The sequence below is a fragment of the Ictidomys tridecemlineatus genome, chromosome 4 (genome assembly GCF_052094955.1).
Source record: "Ictidomys tridecemlineatus isolate mIctTri1 chromosome 4, mIctTri1.hap1, whole genome shotgun sequence".
In the NCBI taxonomy this organism is placed as follows: Eukaryota; Metazoa; Chordata; class Mammalia; order Rodentia; family Sciuridae; genus Ictidomys; species Ictidomys tridecemlineatus.
The window spans coordinates 823,474-840,145 of NC_135480.1; the positions used below are offsets into that span (position 1 = coordinate 823,474).

Consider the following 16,672-nt stretch of genomic DNA (forward strand, 5'->3'; position numbering starts at 1 on the left):
AGGTGGATGGGATTTGTTGAGTGCTGAGAATTGTCCCGGAGGTGAGTGCCATCGTGCTCATGGTTTGGGTGATGCTGGTGGCAGGAGGTAAAGTGCTTTTCAAGTAAGTAGTGGTTGATGGGAAGGAGAGAGGTGCAGTGGAGGATCTGGAAGTGGCGACGGAGAGGTTGGCTCGTGTAGTGGCCCTGGCAGATGTGGTTACCAGTGGTGCAGTGCTTGTGGTCCAGAGGCCTTGACTGTTGTGGTTGAAAGACCGGAGCCCGTAGACCTCGGGGAGGAGGTGCTCCAAGGACCTTCAGGGCTGGACGTGCTGGGGATGCTCTGAGAAGATGGGGTGAGAGGGCCAGGGGACGGTGTGGTAACCAGGCGGGAAGGAGAGGTGTTGGGAGTAGTAGGTGATGGATATGGGCTGGTGGTCTTGAGGGTCGTAGGTGTGAGGTGAAGGGACGTGTGAGCAGTGGTGGAGACAGACGAGGTGTGTGAAGCCTGAGAGGTCCATGGCAGGTGTGGAGTGGTGTGAGGGGACACGGAGGTGAGCGTCTCAGGGCTCCATGTTTGTGTGCTGATGGTGGCAGTAGGTAATGTGTATTTAGTGTGCGGAGTGGACGTGGGGTGTGGGAGAGGGGCAGGAGAGGTCCTGAACGTGCTGATGGATTTGGGGGCCTGTGTGGAGGCCCTGGTAGATGTGGTCATCCGTGGTAGAGTGGCTGTAGGTCCCGTGGCTTGAGGGTTGTGGTTGTAGGACTGGAACCAATGTACCTTGGGGTGGAGGTGCTCCAAAGCACTTCTGGGCTGGATGGGCTGCTGAGGCTCTGAGGAGTTGGTGTGAGAGAACGGGTGGACAGTGGGGAAGCCCGAGAGGTCAGTGAGGTCTGGGCACCGGGTGGAGTTGGATATGCGCTGGTGATCTGGACGGATGTTCCTGGGAGGGGAACGGAAGGGTGGGCCGTGTTGGAGGCAGACGCGGTGTTTGAAGACTGCGAGGTCCGTGAGGTTTGTGTACTGGTGTGAGTGGCAGAGGAGGTGTGGGCCACCGGGGTCCCCGTTGTGTATTGGTGGGTGTGGGTGTGATGTTGGTGGACAGGGGTGATGTGGGTTTGGGATGTGGGGAGGAGGAAAGGTGTGACAGGGAGGCAGGGGAGGTTGTGGAAGTGAGGAAGGACCTGTGGGAGGCACTGGTAGCCGTAGTGATCAGGGGAGAGGTGTAGGTGGGTCCAGTGGCCCTGACCACGGTGGTTGAAAGGGTGGGGGTCACTGAACTTGGGTGGGAGCTTACAGAGTGGACCTCTGTACTGGATTGTGGGTTGAGGGTCTGAGAAGCTGGTGTGAGAGAGAGGGTGGACAGTGTGGAAAGCAGAGACGTAGGTGAGGTCTGGGGCCCAGTGGGAGTCGGGAATGTGCTGCTGGTCTTGAGGGACGTTCCCCGTGAGGTGGATGGAAGGGTGGGCCGTGGTGGAGGCAGACGTGGTGTAGAAGGAGTGAGAGGTGGATGGGATTTGTTGAGTGCTGAGAATTGTCCCGGAGGTGAGTGCCATCGCGCTCATGGTTTGCGTGATGCTGGTGGCAGGAGGTAAAGTGCTTTTCAAGTAAGTAGTGGTTGATGGGAAGGAGAGAGGTGCAGTGGAGGATCTGGAAGTGGCGACGGAGAGGTTGGCTCGTGTAGTGGCCCTGGCAGATGTGGTTACCAGTGGTGCAGTGCTTGTGGGTCCAGAGGCCTTGACTGTTGTGGTTGAAAGACTGGAGCCCGTAGACCTCGGGGAGGAGGTGCTCCAAGGACCTTCAGGGCTGGACGTGCTGGGGATGCTCTGAGAAGATGGGGTGAGAGGGCCAGGGGACGGTGTGGTAACCAGGCGGGAAGGAGAGGTGTTGGGAGTAGTAGGTGATGGATATGGGCTGGTGGTCTTGAGGGTCGTAGGTGTGAGGTGAAGGGACGTGTGAGCAGTGGTGGAGACAGACGAGGTGTGTGAAGCCTGAGAGGTCCATGGCAGGTGTGGAGTGGTGTGAGTGGACACGGAGGTGAGCGTCTCAGGGCTCCATGTTTGTGTGCTGATGGTGGCAGTAGGTAATGTGGATCTTGTATGCGGAGTGGGACGTAGGGTGTGGGGAGATGGGCAGGAGAGGTCCTGAACGTGCTGATGGATTTGGGGGCCTGTGTGGAGGCCCTGGTAGATGTGGTCATCCGTGGTAGAGTGGCTGTAAGTCCCGTGGGCTTGAGGTTGTGGTTGTAGGACTGGAACCAATGTACCTTGGGGTGGAGGTGCTCCAAAGCACTTCTGGGCTGGATGGGCTGCTGAGGCTCTGAGGAGTTGGTGTGAGAGAACGGGTGGACAGTGGGGAAGCCCGAGAGGTCAGTGAGGTCTGGGCACCGGGTGGAGTTGGATATGCGCTGGTGATCTGGACGGATGTTCCTGGGAGGGGAACGGAAGGGTGGGCCGTGTTGGAGGCAGACGCGGTGTTTGAAGACTGCGAGGTCCGTGAGGTTTGTGTACTGGTGTGAGTGGCAGAGGAGGTGTGGGCCACCGGGGTCCCCGTTTGTGTATTGGTGGGTGTGGGTGTGATGTTGGTGGACAGGGGTGATGTGGGTTTGGGATGTGGGGAGGAGGAAAGGTGTGACAGGGAGGCAGGGGAGGTTGTGGAAGTGAGGAAGGACCTGTGGGAGGCACTGGTAGCCGTAGTGATCAGGGGAGAGGTGTAGGTGGGTCCAGTGGCCCTGACCACTGTGGTTGAAAGGGTGGGGGTCACTGAACTTGGGTGGGAGCTTTCAGAGTGGACCTCTGTACTGGATTGTGGGTTGAGGGTCTGAGAAGTTGGTGTGAGAGGGGTAGTGGAGAGTGTGGAAAGCAGAGACGTAGGTGAGGTCTGGGGCCCAGTGGGATTCGGGAATGTGCTGCTGGTCTTGAGGGACGTTCCCGTGAGGTGCATGGAAGGGCGGGCCGTGGTGGAGGCAGACGTGGTGTAGAAGGAGTGAGAGGTGGATGGGATTTGTTGAGTGCTGAGAATTGTCCCGGAGGTGAGTGCCATCGCGCTCATGGTTTGCGTGATGCTGGTGGCAGGAGGTAAAGTGCTTTTCAAGTAAGTAGTGGTTGATGGGAAGGAGAGAGGTGCAGTGGAGGATCTGGAAGTGGCGACGGAGAGGTTGGCTCGTGTAGTGGCCCTGGCAGATGTGGTTACCAGTGGTGCAGTGCTTGTGGGTCCAGAGGCCTTGACTGTTGTGGTTGAAAGACCGGAGCCCGTTGACCTCGGGGAGGAGGTGCTCCAGGGACCTTCAGGGCTGGACGTGCTGGGGATGCTCTGAGAAGATGGGGTGAGAGGGCCAGGGGACGGTGTGGTAACCAGGCGGGAAGGAGAGGTGTTGGGAGTAGTAGGTGATGGATATGGGCTGGTGGTCTTGAGGGTCGTAGGTGTGAGGTGAAGGGACGTGTGAGCAGTGGTGGAGACAGACGAGGTGTGTGAAGCCTGAGAGGTCCATGGCAGGTGTGGAGTGGTGTGAGGGGACACGGAGGTGAGCGTCTCAGGGCTCCATGTTTGTGTGCTGATGGTGGCAGTAGGTAATGTGTATTTAGTGTGCGGAGTGGACGTAGGGTGTGGGAGAGGGGCAGGAGAGGTCCTGAACGTGCTGATGGATTTGGGGGCCTGTGTGGAGGCCCTGGTAGATGTGGTCATCCGTGGTAGAGTGGCTGTAGGTCCTGTGGGCTTGAGGGTTGTGGTTGTAGGACTGAACCAATGTACCTTGGGGTGGAGGTGCTCCAAAGCACTTCTGGGCTGGATGGGCTGCTGAGGCTCTGAGGAGTGGTGTGAGAGAACGGGTGGACAGTGGGGAAGCCCGAGAGGTCAGTGCGGTCTGGGCACCGGGTGGAGTTGGATATGCGCTGGTGATCTGGACGGATGTTCCTGGGAGGGGAACGGAAGGGTGGGCAGTGTTGGAGGCAGACGCGGTGTTTGAAGACTGCGAGGTCCGTGAGGTTTGTGTACTGGTGTGAGTGGCAGAGGAGGTGTGGGCCACCGGGGTCCCCGTTTGTGTATTGGTGGGTGTGGGTGTGATGTTGGTGGACAGGGGTGATGTGGGTTTGGGATGTGGGGAGGAGGAAAGGTGTGACAGGGAGGCAGGGGAGGTTGTGGAAGTGAGGAAGGACCTGTGGGAGGCACTGGTAGCCGTAGTGATCAGGGGAGAGGTGTAGGTGGGTCCAGTGGCCCTGACCACGGTGGTTGAAAGGGTGGGGGTCACTGAACTTGGGTGGGAGCTTACAGAGCGGACCTCTGTACTGGATTGTGGGTTGAGGGTCTGAGAAGTTGGTGTGAGAGGGGTAGTGGAGAGTGTGGAAAGCAGAGACGTAGGTGAGGTCTGGGGCCCAGTGGGAGTCGGGAATGTGCTGCTGGTCTTGAGGGACGTTCCCGTGAGGTGGATGGAAGGGCGGGCCGTGGTGGAGGCAGACGTGGTGTAGAAGGAGTGAGAGGTGGATGGGATTTGTTGAGTGCTGAGAATTGTCCCGGAGGTGAGTGCCATCGCGCTCATGGTTTGGGTGATGCTGGTGGCAGGAGGTAAAGTGCTTTTCAAGTAAGTAGTGGTTGATGGGAAGGAGAGAGGTGCAGTGGAGGATCTGGAAGTGGCGACGGAGAGGTTGGCTCGTGTAGTGGCCCTGGCAGATGTGGTTACCAGTGGTGCAGTGCTTGTGGGTCCAGAGGCCTTGACTGTTGTGGTTGAAAGACCGGAGCCCGTTGACCTCGGGGAGGAGGTGCTCCAGGGACCTTCAGGGCTGGACGTGCTGGGGATGCTCTGAGAAGATGGGGTGAGAGGGCCAGGGGACGGTGTGGTAACCAGGCGGGAAGGAGAGGTGTTGGGAGTAGTAGGTGATGGATATGGGCTGGTGGTCTTGAGGGTCGTAGGTGTGAGGTGAAGGGACGTGTGAGCAGTGGTGGAGACAGACGAGGTGTGTGAAGCCTGAGAGGTCCATGGCAGGTGTGGAGTGGTGTGAGGGGACACGGAGGTGAGCGTCTCAGGGCTCCATGTTTGTGTGCTGATGGTGGCAGTAGGTAATGTGTATTTAGTGTGCGGAGTGGACGTAGGGTGTGGGAGAGGGGCAGGAGAGGTCCTGAACGTGCTGATGGATTTGGGGGCCTGTGTGGAGGCCCTGGTAGATGTGGTCATCCGTGGTAGAGTGGCTGTAGGTCCTGTGGGCTTGAGGGTTGTGGTTGTAGGACTGGAACCAATGTACCTTGGGGTGGAGGTGCTCCAAAGCACTTCTGGGCTGGATGGGCTGCTGAGGCTCTGAGGAGTTGGTGTGAGAGAACGGGTGGACAGTGGGGAAGCCCGAGAGGTCAGTGCGGTCTGGGCACCGGGTGGAGTTGGATATGCGCTGGTGATCTGGACGGATGTTCCTGGGAGGGGAACGGAAGGGTGGGCCGTGTTGGAGGCAGACGCGGTGTTTGAAGACTGCGAGGTCCGTGAGGTTTGTGTACTGGTGTGAGTGGCAGAGGAGGTGTGGGCCACCGGGGTCCCCGTTTGTGTATTGGTGGGTGTGGGTGTGATGTTGGTGGACAGGGGTGATGTGGGTTTGGGATGTGGGGAGGAGGAAAGGTGTGACAGGGAGGCAGGGGAGGTTGTGGAAGTGAGGAAGGACCTGTGGGAGGCACTGGTAGCCGTAGTGATCAGGGGAGAGGTGTAGGTGGGTCCAGTGGCCCTGACCACGGTGGTTGAAAGGGTGGGGGTCACTGAACTTGGGTGGGAGCTTACAGAGCGGACCTCTGTACTGGATTGTGGGTTGAGGGTCTGAGAAGTTGGTGTGAGAGGGGTAGTGGAGAGTGTGGAAAGCAGAGACGTAGGTGAGGTCTGGGGCCCAGTGGGAGTCGGGAATGTGCTGCTGGTCTTGAGGGACGTTCCCGTGAGGTGGATGGAAGGGCGGGCCGTGGTGGAGGCAGACGTGGTGTAGAAGGAGTGAGAGGTGGATGGGATTTGTTGAGTGCTGAGAATTGTCCCGGAGGTGAGTGCCATCGCGCTCATGGTTTGGGTGATGCTGGTGGCAGGAGGTAAAGTGCTTTTCAAGTAAGTAGTGGTTGATGGGAAGGAGAGAGGTGCAGTGGAGGATCTGGAAGTGGCGACGGAGAGGTTGGCTCGTGTAGTGGCCCTGGCAGATGTGGTTACCAGTGGTGCAGTGCTTGTGGGTCCAGAGGCCTTGACTGTTGTGGTTGAAAGACCGGAGCCCGTTGACCTCGGGGAGGAGGTGCTCCAGGGACCTTCAGGGCTGGACGTGCTGGGGATGCTCTGAGAAGATGGGGTGAGAGGGCCAGGGGACGGTGTGGTAACCAGGCGGGAAGGAGAGGTGTTGGGAGTAGTAGGTGATGGATATGGGCTGGTGGTCTTGAGGGTCGTAGGTGTGAGGTGAAGGGACGTGTGAGCAGTGGTGGAGACAGACGAGGTGTGTGAAGCCTGAGAGGTCCATGGCAGGTGTGGAGTGGTGTGAGGGGACACGGAGGTGAGCGTCTCAGGGCTCCATGTTTGTGTGCTGATGGTGGCAGTAGGTAATGTGTATTTAGTGTGCGGAGTGGACGTAGGGTGTGGGAGAGGGGCAGGAGAGGTCCTGAACGTGCTGATGGATTTGGGGGCCTGTGTGGAGGCCCTGGTAGATGTGGTCATCCGTGGTAGAGTGGCTGTAGGTCCTGTGGGCTTGAGGGTTGTGGTTGTAGGACTGGAACCAATGTACCTTGGGGTGGAGGTGCTCCAAAGCACTTCTGGGCTGGATGGGCTGCTGAGGCTCTGAGGAGTTGGTGTGAGAGAACGGGTGGACAGTGGGGAAGCCCGAGAGGTCAGTGCGGTCTGGGCACCGGGTGGAGTTGGATATGCGCTGGTGATCTGGACGGATGTTCCTGGGAGGGGAACGGAAGGGTGGGCCGTGTTGGAGGCAGACGCGGTGTTTGAAGACTGCGAGGTCCGTGAGGTTTGTGTACTGGTGTGAGTGGCAGAGGAGGTGTGGGCCACCGGGGTCCCCGTTTGTGTATTGGTGGGTGTGGGTGTGATGTTGGTGGACAGGGGTGATGTGGGTTTGGGATGTGGGGAGGAGGAAAGGTGTGACAGGGAGGCAGGGGAGGTTGTGGAAGTGAGGAAGGACCTGTGGGAGGCACTGGTAGCCGTAGTGATCAGGGGAGAGGTGTAGGTGGGTCCAGTGGCCCTGACCACGGTGGTTGAAAGGGTGGGGGTCACTGAACTTGGGTGGGAGCTTACAGAGCGGACCTCTGTACTGGATTGTGGGTTGAGGGTCTGAGAAGTTGGTGTGAGAGGGGTAGTGGAGAGTGTGGAAAGCAGAGACGTAGGTGAGGTCTGGGGCCCAGTGGGAGTCGGGAATGTGCTGCTGGTCTTGAGGGACGTTCCCGTGAGGTGGATGGAAGGGCGGGCCGTGGTGGAGGCAGACGTGGTGTAGAAGGAGTGAGAGGTGGATGGGATTTGTTGAGTGCTGAGAATTGTCCCGGAGGTGAGTGCCATCGCGCTCATGGTTTGGGTGATGCTGGTGGCAGGAGGTAAAGTGCTTTTCAAGTAAGTAGTGGTTGATGGGAAGGAGAGAGGTGCAGTGGAGGATCTGGAAGTGGCGACGGAGAGGTTGGCTCGTGTAGTGGCCCTGGCAGATGTGGTTACCAGTGGTGCAGTGCTTGTGGGTCCAGAGGCCTTGACTGTTGTGGTTGAAAGACCGGAGCCCGTTGACCTCGGGGAGGAGGTGCTCCAGGGACCTTCAGGGCTGGACGTGCTGGGGATGCTCTGAGAAGATGGGGTGAGAGAGCCAGGGGACGGTGTGGTAACCAGGCGGGAAGGAGAGGTGTTGGGAGTAGTAGGTGATGGATATGGGCTGGTGGTCTTGAGGGTCGTAGGTGTGAGGTGAAGGGACGTGTGAGCAGTGGTGGAGACAGACGAGGTGTGTGAAGCCTGAGAGGTCCATGGCAGGTGTGGAGTGGTGTGAGGGGACACGGAGGTGAGCGTCTCAGGGCTCCATGTTTGTGTGCTGATGGTGGCAGTAGGTAATGTGGATCTTGTGTGCGGAGTGGACGTAGGGTGTGGGAGAGGGGCAGGAGAGGTCCTGAACGTGCTGATGGATTTGGGGGCCTGTGTGGAGGCCCTGGTAGATGTGGTCATCCGTGGTAGAGTGGCTGTAGGTCCCGTGGGCTTGAGGGTTGTGGTTGTAGGACTGGAACCAATGTACCTTGGGGTGGAGGTGCTCCAAAGCACTTCTGGGCTGGATGGGCTGCTGAGGCTCTGAGGAGTTGGTGTGAGAGAACGGGTGGACAGTGGGGAAGCCCGAGAGGTCAGTGAGGTCTGGGCACCGGGTGGAGTTGGATATGCGCTGGTGATCTGGACGGATGTTCCTGGGAGGGGAACGGAAGGGTGGGCCGTGTTGGAGGCAGACGCGGTGTTTGAAGACTGCGAGGTCCGTGAGGTTTGTGTACTGGTGTGAGTGGCAGAGGAGGTGTGGGCCACCGGGGTCCCCGTTTGTGTATTGGTGGGTGTGGGTGTGATGTTGGTGGACAGGGGTGATGTGGGTTTGGGATGTGGGGAGGAGGAAAGGTGTGACAGGGAGGCAGGGGAGGTTGTGGAAGTGAGGAAGGACCTGTGGGAGGCACTGGTAGACGTAGTGATCAGGGGAGAGGTGTAGGTGGGTCCAGTGGCCCTGACCACTGTGGTTGAAAGGGTGGGCGTCACTGAACTTGGGTGGGAGCTTACAGAGCGGACCTCTGTACTGGATTGTGGGTTGAGGGTCTGAGAAGTTGGTGTGAGAGAGAGAGTGGACAGTGTGGAAAGCAGAGACGTAGGTGAGGTCTGGGGCCCAGTGGGAGTCGGGAATGTGCTGCTGGTCTTGAGGGACGTTTTCGTGAGGTGGATGGAAGGGCGGGCTGTGGTGGAGGCAGACGTGGTATAGAAGGAGTGAGAGGTGGATGGGATTTGTTGAGTGCTGAGAAGTGCCGCATTGGTGAGTGCCATTGTTTTCTTGGTGTTCTTTTCAATGGTGGTCAATACTAATTTGGTTTTCGAGTGCGCAGTTGTCGATGGGAATGACCGAGGTGCAGTATAGTATGTAGAATTGGTGACGAGAATGTTGGGTCGTGTCGTGGTCCTGGTGGACGTCGTCACCTGTGGTGTAGTGTTTGTGGGTCCAGTGTCCTGGATGGTCGTCGTGGAGAGACTGGAGCTCCGTGACCTCAGGGAGGAGGTGCTGCAGGGCACTTGTGAGGTGAATGGGCTGTTGAGGTTTTTAGAATTTGGTGTGAGAGAGCCACTGGACAGTATGGAAGGCAGTGAAGTTAGGGAGGAGTGGGCAGTAGTGGGAGGTGGAAATGGGCTGCTGGTCTTGAGGGGCGTCGCTGTGAGGTGAAGGGACGGGTTAGCAGTGGTGGAGGCAGAAGAGGTGTGTGAAACCTGAGAGGTCCGTGGCATGTGTGGAGTGCTGGGCGGCGACACGGGTGTGTGTGCAGCGGGACTCTGGCTGTGTCTCATGTTGGTGGCAATAGGTGATGTGGTGGTTTCATATGGAGTGTTCAGTGGGAATGATAGCAGGTCAGGTGAGGTTGGAAGCGTGCTCAGCGTACCTTTGGCTTGTGTGGAAGCCTGGGTTGTCGTGGTGTTTGGTGATGGAGTTTTTGATGATCCCGTGCCCTTGCCCACTGTGGTTGTAAGATTGAAACCCATGTGTCTTGGGGTTGAGGTGCCCCATAGCCCTTCTATTTTAAGTGGGCTTCTGGGGCTCTGAGAATTTAGTGTGAGAGTGGAGGTTGACAGTGTGGGAGTCAGAGTCATAAGTGAGGTATCGGGAATAGTTGGTGTCGGAAACCTGCTGGTGGTCTGGTGGGTCGTTTTTGTGCCGGCAACATAAGGGTGAGTGTTTGTGGAGGCAGATGCATTATATGAGGACTGAGAGGCCCACTGAATTTGCGGAGTGTTATGAGTGGCCAAGGAGTTGTTTGTCACGAGGCTCCCCTTTTGTGTGAGGGTAGTGGCTGCAGCTAACGTGGATTTCAGGTATGGAGCTGACCAAGGATATGACGGTGTGGCACGGAATGTTCTGCAAGTGCTCCCTGAGATGTGGGTGAGTCTGGAGGCACTGGTAGAAGTGGTCCTCAGTGGTGCAGCGTTTGTGGGTCCAGGGGCCTGTAGAGTTGTGTTTGAAAGACCTGAGCCCACAGGCCTTGGGGAGGAGGTTCCTCTTCGTACTGGTGGGCTCAATGGGCTGGTGAGACTCTGAGAAGTTTGAGTGGGAGGGAGGGTGTACAGTGTGGAGACCAGAGAGGTGGGTGAGGTCTGGGCATCAGCAGGAAGTGTGAGTAGGCTGCTGTTGTATAGAACTGTTCTGGTGAGGCCCTTGACTGGGTTGGCAATTGTGGAGGCCGAGTCGGAGTATGAAGGCTCAGGGGTCAGTGGGATTTGTTGAGTGGGGTGAAGGTCCCAGGAGTTGCGTGGCATGGTTTTCCTGGTTTTTGTGATGGTGGTGGCAAAAGGTGATGTCGATTTCACGTACTGACTGAAGGACGGGAAGGATAGAGGGGCAGGGCGGGTTTGGGGGATGATGTTCGTGGGGAGGCGTGATGTGGATGTGGGCTGTGGGGAGGAGGAAGGTTGTGGCAGGGAGGCAGGGGTTGTCTGGGAGGTGAGGAAGGCACTGTTGGAGGCACTGGTAGACATAGCAATTAGTGCTGCAGTGTAGGTTGGTCCAGTGGCCCTGACCACTGTATTTGAAAGACTGGTGTCCATTGAACTAGAGTCAGAATTTTCGGAGGGGACTTCTGGGCTAGAAAGGTTGATCGGGCTCTGTTTCATTGAGAGTGTGGAGAAATTGGGAAACATAGAGGTGTGTGTGGTTTGGGGCCCAGGCGAAGCTGGTGACCTCTTGGTGGTCTTGAGGGAAGTTCCTGTGAGGGTCACTGAGGGGCGGGCAGTGGCGAAGGTGTCCATGGTGTGTGAAGAGTCAAGGTTCTCTGGGATTGGTGGACTGCTCTGAGTGCCCAAGGAGGTGAGTACCACAGGCCTTTCAGTTTTTGTCTTGGTGGTGGCTAAAGCTGAGGTGGATTCCTGGAATGGAGTGGACCAAGGGTGTGACAGGGGAGTAGGTGAAGTTCTGGAAGTGCTGACTGAGCTGTGGGCGTGTGTGGAGGCCTTGGAATACAGGGTCTTAAGTGGTGCCGTGCGGGGGTGTCCCGTGGCCTGAATGGTTGTGGTTGAAAGACTGGAGTTTTTTGGTTTTGGGGTGGAGGTTCCCCAAGGTAATTCTTGGCTGGTTGTCCTGCTGAGGCTTTGAGAAGGTGCTTTAAGATAGAATATGGACGATGTGAAGACCAGATAGTTTAGTGAGGTCCCTTTACCTGAAGGATCTGAAAATGCACTGGGGGTCTTGAGGGATGTTAGTTTGAGGGGTACAGAAGGGAGGGAAGTGGTGGAGGCAGAGGTGGTGTATGAAGACTGAGTGGCCCGCGGCATTCGTGAACGGGTATGAGTAGCAGAGGAGGTGTGGGAAACAGGACCTCTAGTGTGTGAATTCATGGTTGGGGGCATGCTGTGGATAGACAGAGGTGATGTGGACTCCTGGTGTAGAGAGGGGGAAAGATGTGACCGAGAGGCAGGGGAGAGTCTGGGAGTAAACAATGAGCTATGGGAGGCACTGGTGGACGTAGTCTTCAGTGGTGAGGTGTACGAGGGTCCACGGGCCCTTACTATGGGGTTTGAAAGACCAGTGTCCATTGAACTAGTTTCGGACTCTTCCGAGGGGACCTCTGGTCTGGATGGGCTGCTGATGGTCTGTGTAGTTGGTGTGGGAGGTGGAGTGGACAGTGTGGAACTCACAGAGGTAAGTGAGGTCCAGGGACCTGTAGGAATGGGAAACAGGATGGTGTCTTTTAGGGGCAGGTGTGAGAGGTGAAAGGAGGTGTGGACAGTGGTGGAGGCAGACGTGGTGTTTGGAGACTGAGAGGTCTGTGGGGTTTGTGTCCTGGTGTGAGTGGTAGAGGAGGTCTGGACCCCAGGGCTCTTAGTTTGTGTATTGTTGGGTGTGGTTGTCATGTTGGTGGACAGAGATGAGGTGTTTTGGGGTTGCGCGGAGGAGGTGAGGTGTGTCAGGGAGGCAGGGGACGTTGTGGCACTCATGAAGGACCTGTGGGAGGCACTGGTGGACGTAGTCTTCAGGGGTGAGGTGTAGGAGGGTCCAGGGGCCCTTACTATGGCGTTTGAAAGACCAGTGTCCATTGAAGTAGTTTCGGACTCTTCCGAGGGGACCTCTGGTCTGGATGGGCTGCTGATGGTCTGTGTAGTTGGTGTGGGAGGTGGGGTGGACAGTGTGGAACTCACAGAGGTAAGTGAGGTCCAGGGACCTGTAGGAATGGGAAACAGGATGGTGTCTTTTGGGGGCAGGTGTGAGAGGTGAAAGGAGGTGTGGACAGTGGTGGAGACAGACGTGGTGTTTGGAGACTGAGAGGTCTGTGGGGTTTGTGTCCTGGTGTGAGTGGTAGAGGAGGTCTGGACCCCAGGGCTCTTAGTTAGTGTATTGTTGGGTGTGGTTGTGATGTTCGTGGACAGAGATGAGGTGTTTTGTGGTTGTGTGGAGGAGGTGAGGTGTGTCAGGGAGGCAGGGGACGTTGTGGCACTCATGAAGGACCTGTGGGAGGCACTCGTGGACGTAGTCTTCAGGGATGAGGTGTACGAGGGTCCAGGGGCCCTTACTATGGTGTTTGAAAGACCAGTGTCCATTGAACTAGTTTCGGACTCTTCCGAGGGGACCTCTGGTCTGGATGGGCTGCTGATGGTCTGTGTAGTTGGTGTGGGAGGTGGGGTGGACATTGTGGAACTCACAGAGGTAAGTGAGGTCCAGGGACCTGTAGGAATGGGAAACAGGATGGTGTTTTGTAGGGGCAGGTCTGAGAGGTGAAAGGAGGTGTGGACAGTGGTGGAGACAGACGTGGTGTTTGGAGACTGAGAGGTCTGTGGGGTTTGTGTCCTGGTGTGAGTGGTAGAGGAGGTCTGGACCCCAGGGCTCTTAGTTAGTGTATTGTTGGGTGTGGTTGTGATGTTCGTGGACAGAGATGAGGTGTTTTGGGGTTGCGCGGAGGAGGTGAGGTGTGTCAGTGAGGCAGGGGACGTTGTGGGACTCATGAAGGACCTGTGGGAGGCACTCGTGGACGTAGTCTTCAGGGGTGAGGTGTAGGAGGGTCCAGGGGCCCTTACTATGGTGTTTGAAAGACCAGTGTCCATTGAACTAGTTTCGGACTCTTCCGAGGGGACCTCTGGTCTGGATGGGCTGCTGATGGTCTGTGTAGTTGGTGTGGGAGGTGGGGTGGACATTGTGGAACTCACAGAGGTAAGTGAGGTCCAGGGACCTGTAGGAATGGGAAACAGGATGGTGTCTTTTGGGGGCAGGTGTGAGAGGTGAAAGGAGGTGTGGACAGTGGTGGAGACAGACGTGGTGTTTGGAGACTGAGAGGTCTGTGGGGTTTGTGTCCTGGTGTGAGTGGTAGAGGAGGTCTGGGCCCCAGGGCTCTTAGTTAGTGTATTGTTGGGTGTGGTTGTAATGTTGGTGGACAGAGATGAGGTGTTTTTGGGTTGTGCGGAGGAGGTGATGTGTGTCAGGGAGGCAGGGGACGTTGTGGCACTGATGAAGGACCTGTGGGAAGCACTCGTGGACGTAGTCTTCAGGGGTGAGGTGTAGGAGGGTCCAGGGGCCCTTACTATGGCGTTTGAAAGACCAGTGTCCATTGAACTAGTTTCGGACTCTTCCGAGGGGACCTCTGGTCTGGATGGGCTGCTGATGGTCTGTGTAGTTGGTGTGGGAGGTGGGGTGGACAGTGTGGAACTCACAGAGGTAAGTGAGGTCCAGGGACCTGTAGGAATGGGAAACAGGATGGTGTCTTTTGGGGGCAGGTGTGAGAGGTGAAAGGAGGTGTGGACAGTGGTGGAGACAGACGTGGTGTTTGGAGACTGAGAGGTCTGTGGGGTTTGTGTCCTGGTGTGAGTGGTAGAGGAGGTCTGGGCCCCAGGGCTCTTAGTTTGTGTATTGTTGGGTGTGGTTGTCATGTTGGTGGACAGAGATGAGGTGTTTTGAGGTTGTGTGGAGGAGGTGAGGTGTGTCAGGGAGGCAGGGGACGTTGTGGCACTCATGAAGGACCTGTGGGAGGCACTGGTGGACGTAGTCTTCAGTGGTGAGGTGTAGGAGGGTCCAGGGGCCCTTACTGTGGCGTTTGAAAGACGAGTGTCCATTGAACTAGTTTCGGACTCTTCCGAGGGGACCTCTGGTCTGGATGGGCTGCTGATGGTCTGTGTAGTTGGTGTGGGAGGTGGGGTGGACAGTGTGGAACTCACAGAGGTAAGTGAGGTCCAGGGACCTGTAGGAATGGGAAACAGGATGGTGTTTTGTAGGGGCAGGTCTGAGAGGTGAAAGGAGGTGTGGACAGTGGTGGAGACAGAGGTGGTATTTGGAGACTGAGAGGTCTGTGGTTTTTGTGTCCTGGTGTGAGTGGTAGAGGAGGTCTGGACCCCAGGGCTCTTAGTTAGTGTATTGTTGGGTGTGGTTGTGATGTTGGTGGACAGAGATAAGGTGTTTTGAGGTTGTGCGGAGGAGGTGAGGTGTGCCAGGGAGGCAGGGGACGTTGTGGGACTCATGAAGGACCTGTGGGAGGCACTGGTGGACGTAGTCTTCAGTGGTGAGGTGTACGAGGGTCCAGGGGCCCTTACTGTGGCGTTTGAAAGACGAGTGTCCATTGAACTAGTTTCGGACTTTTCCGAGGGGACCTCTGTTCTGGATGGGCTGCTGATGGTCTGTGTAGTTGGTGTGGGAGGTGGGGTGGACAGTGTGGAACTCACAGAGGTAAGTGAGGTCCAGGGACCTGTAGGAATGGGAAACAGGATGGTGTTTTGTAGGGGCAGGTCTGAGAGGTGAAAGGAGGTGTGGACAGTGGTGGAGACAGACGTGGTGTTTGGAGACTGAGAGGTCTGTGGGGTTTGTGTCCTGGTGTGAGTGGTAGAGGAGGTCTGGGCCCCAGGGCTCTTAGTTTGTGTATTGTTGGGTGTGGTTGTGATGTTGGTGGACATAGATGAGGTGTTTTGTGGTTGTTTGGAGGAGGTGATGTGTGTCAGGGAGGCAGGGGACGTTGTGGCACTGATGAAGGACCTGTGGGAGGCACTCGTGGACGTAGTCTTCAGTGGTGAGGTGTAGGAGGGTCCAGGGGCCCTTACTATGGCGTTTGAAAGACGAGTGTCCATTGAACTAGTTTCGGACTCTTCCGAGGGGACCTCTTGTCTGGATGGGCTGCTGATGATCTGTGTAGTTGGTGTGGGAGGTGGGGTGGACAGTGTGGAACTCACAGAGGTAAGTGAGGTCCAGGGACCTGTAGGAATGGGAAACAGGATGGTGTCTTTTAGGGGCAGGTGTGAGAGGTGCAAGGAGGTGTGGACAGTGGTGGAGGAAGACGTGGTGTTTGGAGACTGAGAGGTCTGTGGGGTTTGTGTCCTGGTGTGAGTGGTAGAGGAGGTCTGGACCCCAGGGCTCTTAGTTAGTGTATTGTTGGGTGTGGTTGTCATGTTGGTGGACAGAGATGAGGTGTTTTGAGGTTGTGTGGAGGAGGTGATGTGTGTCAGGGAGGCAGGGGACGTTGTGGCACTGATGAAGGACCTGTGGGAGGCACTGGTGGACGTAGTCTTCAGTGGTGAGGTGTACGAGAGCCCAGGGGCTCTTACTATGGCGTTTGAAAGACCAGTGTCCATTGAACTAGTTTCGGACTCTTCCGAGGGGACCTCTGTTCTGGATGGGCTGCTGATGGTCTGTGTAGTTGGTGTGGGAGGTGGGGTGGACATTGTGGAACTCACAGAGGTAAGTGAGGTCCAGGGACCTGTAGGAATGGGAAACAGGATGGTGTCTTTTAGGGGCAGGTCTGAGAGGTGAAATGAGGTGTGGAGGATGGTGGAGGCAGACGTGGTGTTTGGAGACTGAGAGGTCTGTGGGGTTTGTGTCCTGGTGTGAGTGGTAGAGGAGGTCTGGACCCCAGGGCTCTTAGTTAGTGTATTGTTGGGTGTGGTTGTGATGTTCGTGGACAGAGATGAGGTGTTTTGTGGTTGTGTGGAGGAGGTGATGTGTGTCAGGGAGGCAGGGGACGTTGTGGCACTCATGAAGGACCTGTGGGAGGCACTGGTGGACGTAGTCTTCAGTGGTGAGGTGTACGAGGGTCCAGGGGCCCTTACTATGGCGTTTGAAAAACCAGTGTCCATTGAACTAGTTTCGGACTCTTCCGAGGGGACCTCTGGTCTGGGTGGGCTGCTGATGGTCTGTGTAGTTGGTGTGGGAGGTGGGGTGGACAGTGTGGAACTCACAGAGGTAAGTGAGGTCCAGGGACCTGTAGGAATGGGAAACAGGATGGTGTCTTTTAGGGGCACGTGTGAGAGGTGAAAGGAGGTGTGGACAGTGGTGGAGACAGACGTGGTGTTTGGAGACTGAGAGGTCTGTGGGGTTTGTGTCCTGGTGTGAGTGGTAGAGGAGGTCTGGACCCCAGGGCTCTTAGTTAGTGTATTGTTGGGTGTGGTTGTAATGTTGGTGGACAGAGATGAGGTGTTTTTGGGTTGTGCGGAGGAGGTGATGTGTGTCAGGGAGGCAGGGGACGTTGTGGCACTGATGAAGGACCTGTGGGAAGCACTCGTGGACGTAGTCTTCAGTGGTGAGGTGTACGA

The 16,672-nt window shown here is 56.9% G+C and overlaps 1 protein-coding gene across 1 annotated transcript; it reads right to left on the reverse strand.

The window, feature by feature from the left end:
* Positions 1-551: 551 nt before the first annotated feature.
* Positions 552-4,504, reverse strand: LOC144377461 (uncharacterized). The gene is given in 5 exon segments (XM_078048864.1): positions 552-1,049; positions 1,052-1,539; positions 2,272-2,408; positions 3,730-3,971; positions 4,247-4,504. Coding segments are annotated over 5 exon segments (1,485 nt in total). The 3' UTR covers positions 552-689.
* Between the last annotated feature and the right edge of the window lie 12,168 nt (positions 4,505-16,672).